Below are 10,011 nucleotides of genomic sequence, written 5' to 3'. Positions count from 1 at the left end.
TTTTTTTTGAGAAGGAGTCTCGCTCTGTCATCTAGGCTGGAGTATAGTAGCACGATCTCGGCTCACTGCAACCTCCCCTTCCCAGGGTTCAAGCAATTCTCATGCCTCAGTCTCCCAAGTAGCTGAGATTACAGGAATGTGCCACCACGCCCAGCTAATTTTTTGACTTTTTAGTAGAGACAAGAGTTTCACTATGTTGGCCAGGCTGGTCTCGAACTCCTGGTCTCAAGTGATCTCCCCACCGCAGCCTCCCAAAGTGCTCGGATTACAGGTGTGAGCCACCACGCCTGGCCACATTCTTTATCTTTATATGACATTTGACTCTGTTAACTTTCACTTTAACACTACACCTCATGATATAAGCAGGCCCAGGCAGCTACAGCAGTGGTATCACAGGCAACCAAGGGGTACACTGGTGAAAGATAACGTAAAAACAATACAACTGCTTTTTATTACCACATGTGCCAGCAATTCAAAACAATGTCAGTGATAAAGTACTTCTTTCTGAAAAAAACTTGCGTCAATCTAAGTTTTGATGCATTGCTGCAATTACTGTTGGTTATTAATAATATATAGGCAAGATTTAATATAGCATATTTTAATCTCTTTTCCTTTAATTAACAGAGAAGGTAATTCGGGGAACTTCCAGGCACACACAGACTCAGCTGCATGCATTTGTTTTGAGAGCACATTGAAATGGTACAGTGTGGTCCGAGCTCGCTCACCCACAATGCATGGCCCCAACCACTAACAAAGAATAAAGAGTAGGAATAATGTGCTAATGCACTGAAACTCCCAATCTCTGGTTCTCAGTTCAAGTTTAACATTTCTGCGAGAGCTACTGATATGCCTGTAGAATAGAGATTTAACAAACAAAGGCACAGTTATTGTAAAGATGAAGGAACAAACCCGAGTTACTTCAGTGCTCCCATTCTACATGCAACTCATTCTCTCTCTCTGTTTTTTTTTCCTTTTTTGAGGCAGAGTCTTGCTCTGTTGCCCAGGCTGGAGTACAGTGGCACAATCTCAGCTCACTGCAACCTCTGCCTCCCAGGTTCAAGCAATTCTCCTGCCTCAGCCTCCTGAGTAGCTGCGATTACAGGTATGCACCACCATGCCCGGCAATTTGTTTGTATTTTTAGCAGAGATGAGATTTCACCATGTTAGTCAGGCTGGTCTCGGATTCCTAACCTGATGATCCATCTGCCTCAGCCTCCCACAGTGCTGGGATTAAAGGCATAAGCCACTGCGGCCAGCCATGCAACTCATTATCCTAACCTTACAAAGTCACTCTTTTGGAAACATCTCTTCATGTGATTTTTTTTCCTTTCTTCCTCCAAAATGCATTAATGTAATTAAAAGTATTAATCCATTACTTTTGTTCTGTACTATAAATTTTATCTTCTTTTAAAAAATGTTAATGACAGCCAGGTGCAGTGGCTCATGCCTGTAATTCCAGCACTTTGGGAGGCTGAGGTGGGCAGATCACAAGGTCAGGAGTTCAAGACCAGCCTGACCAACATGGTGAAACCCTGTCTCTACTAAAAATGCAAAAATGAGCCAGACGTGGTGGTGCATGCCTGTAATCCCAGTTACTCAGGAGGCTGAGGCAGGAGAATCACTTGAACCCGGGAATCAGAGGTTGTGGTGAGCCAAGATCGCGCCATTGCACTCCAGCCTGGGCAACAAGAGTGAAAAACCGTCTCAAAAAAAAAAAAAAAAAGTTAATGGCATGGTTATATAAACTAAGCTTAGTAAAAGAAAATGTTCACTGTCTGCATTTTTTTCAAGCTATGATTATTATCTGTGTTTTAAAAATGAGCTGCTGTCACACACACAGATGCTAAGTTGCTTAGGTCTGTCACTGTATCTCACATCCTTGTTTTTGCACCAGCCTCAAATGGCCTTTTTTGTTGTTGTTGTTGTTGAGACAGATCTCGCTCTGTCGCCCAGGCTGGAGTGCAGTGGCCCAATTTTGGCTCACTGCAACCTCTGCCTCCCAGGTTCAAGCAATTCTCCCTGCCTCACTTGGCCAGCCACCATGTCTCTAATCTCCAAAAGTAAAATTGGGACTGACATATTTAGAAGTTTAAAGAACTCCACTCCTTGGCCTATCAGTAGAGCTATCATAGTGGAGAAGGCCAAAAGAACAGCTCTGAAGCTGCACCTGAGTACATACAAAACAATATTGTTGCTGAGGGGCATTGGTGGGGATGGGAGTCACCCTGAAGGATCTCAACAATGCAGGAATGGTGATCTCTATAAAATTTTCTTTTAATTCATGGGCCTGGCACTTGCAGAAACTGAATGGATCCTGCAAAATAACTGTCAACTACCAGAAGCCCACAGGTAGCACTCCTGAACACAGTGCCTATGCAACTGTGGTAAGCTTCGCTAGAGCAAATTTGTACGGCCTCCGGCACGGTACATATGGCTACTGATTGGGCCAAATGTATGCTTTTCTACCTTGGTCAGGAAAAAGAACCAGGAAGTCCACATTCACATGGAACAGACAATGATAATCACTTACATGTCTGTCACACTCACAGGACCATGGTAATTCTCCTGATCTCTGTCATAATATATTCTGAATATCGCAGGGACATCTGGATATCCCAGAGAACATCACATCATCCAGTACTTCAGCACTGGCAAACTGTGGCCTGTGGGCCAAATCCAGTCCACCATCTGTTTTTGTATGGCTTCCAGGCAAATAATGATTTTTACAATTTTTTTTTCCAAGATGGAGTTTCACACTTGTCACCCAGGCTGGAGTGCAGTGCCGTGATCTCAGCTCACTGCAATCTCCGCCTCCTGGGTTCGAGCAATTCTCCTGCCTCAGTCTCCCAAGTAGCTGAGATTATAGGCACCCACCACCACACCCCGCTAGTTTTTGTATTTTTAGTACAGATGGGGTTTCACTATGTTGGGCAGGCTGGCCTCGAACTGCAAATCTCAGGTGATCCTCCCACCTTGGCCTCCCAAAGTGCTGGGATTACAGGCATGAGCCACCGCACTGGACAATTTTTATAATTTTAAATGGTTAAAAAAAAAAAAAGGACTAGGATGAATAAGTAGAGCAGAGAGGATTTTTTAGGGCAGTGAAAATATTCAGTATAATACTATACTGGTGGGTACGTGTCACTATAAATTTACCCAAACTCATAGGATGTACAACACCAAAAAGAAACCCTAAGGTAAACGATGGAGTTTGGGTGATAAAGATGCGTCCAGGTTCACACATTGCCACAAATGTGCCCTCCGCTGCAGGATGTTGACAGTGGTAATTCTCCTGAGCTGTGCATGTGTGGGGGCAGGGAGTATATGGGGACGCTGTCCTTTCTGATCAGTTTTGTTGTGATCCTAAAACTGCTCTAAAAAATAAACTTTATTATCATTATTATTATTATTATTATTATTTTTTGGAGACAGAGTCTTGCTCTGTCACCCAGGCTGGAGTGCAGTGGCACGATCTCAGCTCACTGCAACCTCCACCTCCCGGATTCAAGCAATTCTCTTGCCTTACCCTCCCGAGTAGCTGGGATTAAAAGTGCCTGCCACCATGCCTGACTAATTTTTGTATTTTTAGTAGAGACAGGGTTGCTCTATGTTGTCCAGGCTGGTCTCGAATTCCTGACCTCATGGTCTGCCTACCTCAGCCTCCCAAAGTGCTGGGATTACAGGTGTGAGCCACTGTGCCCAGTCTATTATTTTTTTTAATCAAAAGAAGGCTATATTGTGAGACACGAATAGTCTATGAAATTTAAATTTCAGTGTACATAAATAAAGCTTTATTGGAATACAGCCATGCCCATTTGTTTATGTCTTGCCTATAGCTGCTTTTCCACTACAATGGCAGTTCAGCAGCTGGGAAAGAGGCCATAGCATCCAAAAAGCCTAAAATATTTACTGTCTGGCCCTTTACTGAAAGGGTTTGCCAGCCCCCTGCATTCCACTGATGGACCTGCAGCAATCAGCCAGAAAGAGCGAGTGATGGAAACACACTGCAGGGCATGGTGAGACAGTGTGCTCCAGATGGTGGACAATCAACCCTATGAAGACCCAGGGGCTGCCATGTCACTCAAGTTTGTTGGGGTCCAGTGGTCAGTGGCATACTGGGATAGCCTATCAAGTAAAAAACAAATCTACTGCATCTTGCATCCTCAACAGAGAAGGAAACTCAATGCCTCTTCGGCCACTTTGGATCCTAGAGGCAATACATCCCACACTTAGGAATACTGTTCAGGCTGACACAAAAAGCTGCCAGCTTTGAGTGATGCCTAGAACAGGAAAGGACCCAGGCCACAGTGTAAGCAGCCAGGCTACTTGGGCCACACGATCCAGCAGACCCTATGGTTTGGAGGTGCCTGTAGTGAAAAAGATGGCATGTGCAGTTTATGGCAAACCCCAGTGGGAGAATCATGACCCAGACCCAGACATGAGCTGGGTATCTCACATCCATCAAAGTCATAAAGTTGGGTAGGCCCAGAGCCATGCCATTATAAGATGGAAATGGTAGATCTGAGATGGAGCCCAAGCAGGATCAGAGGGCACAAGTCAGCTGCATGAGCAGGTTGCCCAGACCCAGACATTGCCTTCCATGTTTGTACCAATGCCTCTTCCTGCGGCCCAGGAGAAGTCCTATATGACCAGCTAAAGAAAGAAGAAATAGCTCAAGTTTAGTTTATGGATCGGCTAGCAGGGTTTGTGGGTTCAGGCTAAAAATGGACAGCAGCTGCACTGCAAGCCACATTAAGGGATGGCCTTGAAAGATAGTGATGAAAAGCCTTCCAAATGGGCGGAGCTTCAAGCGGCACACCTGGTCATGGAGTTTGTATAGAAGGAAAAGTGACTCACAGAGCCTAGGCCAGCACCACTATCCAGGGGGTTGAGGAGTGTCTGAAGTTCAAGCTTGGAATCCTATACAATAAACCCTCTGACCAAGTGACTCACTTCACAGCAAAAGAGGTGCAGAAGTGATATGACTACTGGTCATATCACATGCGCAACTTCCAGAATCGGCCAGCCTGATGGTGTTGAATGGCCTGATGGAGGCACAGCTGCAGCCCCAGCTCGGAGGCCCTACACTAAAGAATGGAGTGCCACATTCTTGAATGCAGTACTGCACTAAGCCAGAGACTTTGTGTGACTCTGTCCCAGAAGAAAAAAATACATGGGACTGACAACCAGTGTGTAGAAGCTGGAGTGGCCCCACTTATCATCATTCCTAATGACTCATGGGGGACTCTGTGCTTCCTGCATCCACAACTCTGGCGTCTGCAAGGTCAGAAGTCCTGGTTCCCAAAGGGGTGTGTTCTTGCCAGGGCACAAAGCAAGGATCCCATTGAACTACAAGTGATAGCTGCCACCTGGGCACTTTGGACTCCTGGTGTCCAATGAGCAGCAGATGAGAAGTCACCATCTTGGCAGGACAACTGACCCTGACCAGCAGAAGAAGGTCTAAGTGCACACAATGAGGACGTTCAGGAATTCAGGTGCCTCTGGGTCCTCCCTTAGCCCACTGTGGCTGTGAGTGGATGGGTACAGCAACCCTAGCCTCAGTGGGTATGGTCCTCAGACCTTCAGGAATGAGGGTTTCGGCTACACAACCAAGTAAGCCATTTAGACCAGTGGAAGTGATAGGTGAGGTCCACTAAATAAGTATTATGGAAGGAAGGAAGGTTGGGAGGGAAGGAGGCAAGACCCCAGAGGGCAGGTCACAGGTTGCCTGATTCCTCCGTGTACTGTCCAGTGCCTGAGCCTCAACTCTCAACCAAGCAATAACGGGATGAGCATTTCCGTCTCTGACTTTACAACAGTGTTAAACGTTTCTTTTTGTTTTCTTTTATTTTATTTATTTATTTATTTATTTATTTTTTGAGACACGACCTTGCTCTTTCACCCAGGCTGGAGTGCAGTGGCTCGATCTCGACTCACTGCAACCTCCGCCTCCCGGGTTCAAGCGATTCTCGTGCCTCAGTCTCCCGAGTACCTGAGACCACAGCCGCGCGCCGCCACGCCCGATTAATTTTTTGATGTTTTCTAGAAATGGGGTCTCTCTATGCTGCCCAGGCTGATCTCGAACTCCTGGGCTCAAGTAATCCGCCCGCCTCCGCCTCTGTAAGTGCTGGGAAGACAAGAGCGAGCCACCACGCCCGGCCCAGCGTTTTACTTTCCCAAATTCTGCCTGAGCCTTCCGGAAGAAATGTTTCTATCTCATCAGGAAACCAGGCCCTGCTGCGCGGATCCCGCCCGGCCCGCCCCAGCGCTCACCGCCTCCGGGCTTCCAGGCGCGCAGCGATGCGGAGGCGCCGAGCCTGGATGCGCTCCTGAGGGTTGTCGGAGTGCACTGAGGGCTCGAGAATCTGCGTGGACAAGTGCTCGTCCACGTTCGGCTCCAGGCCCTCTAGGGACCCCGGCGGATTCATGGCAGGAGCCCCCAGGCGGCTCCCTCCGATCCACCTCCGGACCGCAGGCTGGTTGCTAGGAACAAGCCGTTGCCAGGGAGAGGTCCTGAACCACCGCCCAGTGATTGCGCGCGCAGCTCTCCGGGCCCCGCCCGCCGCCGTTCCCCCGGCGCATCCCAGCCTCTGACTGATGCCTTTCCCGCAGGTGGGATGTCAGGTCTGTCAGCCCCGGTCGTATTAGAGGAGCTGTGGAGTCTCACCACGAGACGAGAGGACTAAAGAGCTGGACCAAGCTGTGGTTCATCACTTACTGACCCTGATGATTAATTCATCTTTCATTCATTTATCAAATATTCCTCCAACTCATATTCACCAAATAAAATTGAGCCCCTACTCTGTGCCAAGCGCTGTGCTAGCGCTAAGGATACAGGCATTGTCCTGTCCTCATAGAGAGTACTGAAAAACAGGTATGCGCTAAGGAATATTGCATCCATTCATTCATTTTTGCGCTTCTACTTGATGTATTCGGCAGTCTCCTCTAAACTGAAACCACCCTGCCATCAATAAATTTATACCCAGCAAGGAATTGTCTTCTGTAGCAGTTTGCAGCATGGCCGCAACCTAAAACAATCCCACCGTAACCACGTGCAATCAAATACTTACGAAAGAGTAAAACAGTCCGTGAGAGGGGTGAGGGGATAAAAGTTAGAAATGCAGAAGCACTGTTAAATTCTCAGCTATCTCCAGAAAGGCACTATCTCCTGGGAGTCTCATTGTCAACAAAAATAGTGTTCTCATTTAGAATTAAAACCAAACTGGGGCCAGGCGCGGTGGCTCACGCCTGTAATCCCTGCACTTTGGGAGGCCGAGGTGGACGGATCACTTGAGATCAGGACAAGACCAGCCTGGCCGACATGGCAAAACCCCGTCTCTACTAAAAATACAAAAATTAGCTGGGTATGGTGGTGGGCGCCTGTAATCCTAGCTACTCAAGAGGCTCAGGCAGGAGAATCGCTTGAATGTTGGTGATGTTGCAGTGAGCTGAGATGGAGCCACTGCACTCTACTGGGCAATAGAGCAAGATGCCGTCTCAAAAAAAAAAAAAAAAAATCAGCCAATCAAACGAAAACTGGATTCCATTTAATATGGTTCTGTCCCATTAGCCCGTGAGGAATTAAAGGCACTGGATAAGCAGTGAGAAAGGGTGGGTACTAGTTCTAGCCCTGCCCTGCCACCTTGGGCAAGTCACAACTTCTTGAGGGCCATTTTCTCAGCTGTTAAATGGTGCAACCCACAGACAGTTGTGAGGCCAAGAAGATAACGCCCTTTGTGAATAAGAACTGCCCAGAGGCAAATGGAGTGGCTTTTAAAGATCAATTCTACTGCAAGCAGTGGAGAGGTTTAGGAGTGCCAAAACCATCCAACAGCTAGAACCTAACAGCAGCTGCCTGGATCCTCCTTTCACACCTGCCAGGTGGTGTAGGAGGAGCGGGGGAAGTTGCTTCTAGGCTTCAGGGCCTTCTGCCAGATCTGTCTCCTTTGGTTGTAACCTAAAGCGTTAAACTTTCCTAGGAGCCATGGTACACCCTCTGACCACAGACTCTTCCAGGTTCTGGTTCATGTTTCCACTATCCATAAGGACAGAACCAAGTATGTGTGCATACACATGTATATAGTTGGGAGTAGGATACCATGAGAAAGTCAGTGGGAATCAGCTATTGCACAACAGATAAGTGAGAGCAAAAGGTACCATACGACCCATGAAGAGTGATCAGTGAGATACTTGGCCCTACAGTTGTCCTGATACCACTTCCAACATCTTTTGCAATAAGAAATCTGACTCCATTTTTTGCTGTTTGGCTGCTGACCACTTTTAAGCAGCACTCTCTCTTCCTTCTCCACATCTGGGCAAGCTGTTGAAAAAGCCTAGGTGCTCTTTTTGGTGCTGGCAGATTTCAACTACATGCACTGGATGCCTTCCTCCCAGCCTCACCCCTTAACCACAATAAAAGCCCCAAGCTTGTCTCCTTTCCTGGCTCTCTCTAGCCATTTTCTGACCAGCTGGGGGGCCCTCTTTCTCCCACAGGCAGACTCAATTATGTAATACACCTTTGATAGGTGTGGGAAACAAACACTTTCACTCACCACTGGAAAGGCACCTCCTAGAAGGTCAGTTTGCCAAAATCTATTAACTGTTTAAATTGGCATATTAGGGGAAAGGGAGGAATAGGGAGAGATTTGTTAAAGAATCCAAAATGACAGGTTCTAGTGTTCTGTACCACTGTAGGATGACTAGAGTCAATAACACAGTTCAAATAGCAACGAAGATTTTGAGCGTTACCAACACAAAGAAATGACAAGTGTTTGAGATGACAGATATGGTAATTACCAGACCAGATCACTATACATTATATGCATTGAAACATTACTATGTATCCCATAAACATATATGACCATTATTTGCCTTTTTTTTTTTTTTTTTTCTGAGACAGCATCTCACTCAATTGCTCCGGCTGGAGTGCAGTGGCACAATCTTGGCTCACTGGACCCTCTGCCTACTGGGTTCAATCGATCCTCCCTCCTCAGCTTCCTGAGTAGGTGGGACTACAGGCATGTGCCACCACACCCAGCTAATTTTTTGTTTGTTTTTTTGGTTTTGTTTTTTTTGAGATGGAGTCTTACTCTGTCATCCAGGCTAGAGGGCAGAGATGCAATTTCAGCTCACTGCAACCTCCGCCTTCCGGGTTCAAGCGATTCTCCTGCCTCAGCCTCCCGAGTAGCTGAGATTACAGGCGCCTGCCACCACGCCTGGCTAATTTTTGTATTTTTAGTAGAGACAGGGTTTCACCATGTTGGTCAGGCTGGTCTCGAACTCCTGACCTTGTGATCAACCCACCTCGGCCTCCCAAAGTGTTGGGATTACAGGTCTGAGCCACTGTGCCCAGCTAACTAATTTTTATTGTATTTGTAATAGAGAGAGGGTTTCACCATGTTGGCCAGGGTGATCTCAGTCTCCTGACCTCAGAGGAGCCACCTGCCTCAGCCTCCCAAAGTGCTGGGATTACAGGAATGAGCTATCCCGTCTGGCCTACCAAATTTTTTTAAATATTAAATTTTTTAAAAAACTGAACAAAGGACAGAGAGAGGAAGAAATCTTTTCATGGGGCAGACAACTATGGTTTGAGAGGTCAAAAGAATGAAACAAACAAAATAAATAAATGAAGAAGCCGGGCACAGTGGCTTATGCCTGTAATCCCGACACTTTGGGAGGCTGAGGCGGGCAGATCATGAGGTCAGGAGTTCAAGACCATCCTGGCTAACATGGTGAAACCCCATCTCTACTAAAAATACAAAAAGTTAGCTGGGTGAGGTGGCACGCACCTGTAGACCCAGCTACTTGGGAGGCTGAGGCAGGAGAATCGCTTGAACCCAGGAGGCGGAGGTTGCAGTGAGCCGCGATTGCACCACTGCCCTCCAGCCTGGGTGACAGAGTAAGACTCCATCTAGGGCCGGGCGCGGTGGCTCAAGCCTGTAATCCCAGCACTTTGGGAGGCCGAGGCGGGTGGATCACGAGGTCAACAGATCGAGACCATCCTGGTCAACA

The 10,011-nt window shown here is 47.3% G+C and overlaps 1 protein-coding gene across 2 annotated transcripts in view; it reads right to left on the bottom strand.

Annotated features, from left to right (window-relative positions):
* Positions 1-6,493, bottom strand: part of DRC1 (dynein regulatory complex subunit 1) — a 59,400-nt gene extending 52,907 nt beyond the window's left edge. For both annotated transcript variants that reach the window (XM_017545536.1, XM_017545537.1), the window contains exon 1: positions 6,274-6,493. In XM_017545536.1, coding sequence (XP_017401025.1) covers positions 6,274-6,428 — 155 coding nt within the window. In that variant the 5' untranslated portion in view covers positions 6,429-6,493. The remainder of the gene's footprint in view (positions 1-6,273) is intronic.
* Between the last annotated feature and the right edge of the window lie 3,518 nt (positions 6,494-10,011).

This window comes from Cebus imitator, unplaced genomic scaffold (genome assembly GCF_001604975.1).
Source record: "Cebus imitator isolate Cc_AM_T3 unplaced genomic scaffold, Cebus_imitator-1.0 Scaffold180, whole genome shotgun sequence".
Classification (NCBI taxonomy): domain Eukaryota; kingdom Metazoa; phylum Chordata; class Mammalia; order Primates; family Cebidae; genus Cebus; species Cebus imitator.
Note: the sequence above shows the minus strand (reverse complement) of the source record. Positions and strands in the feature narration are given on the sequence as shown.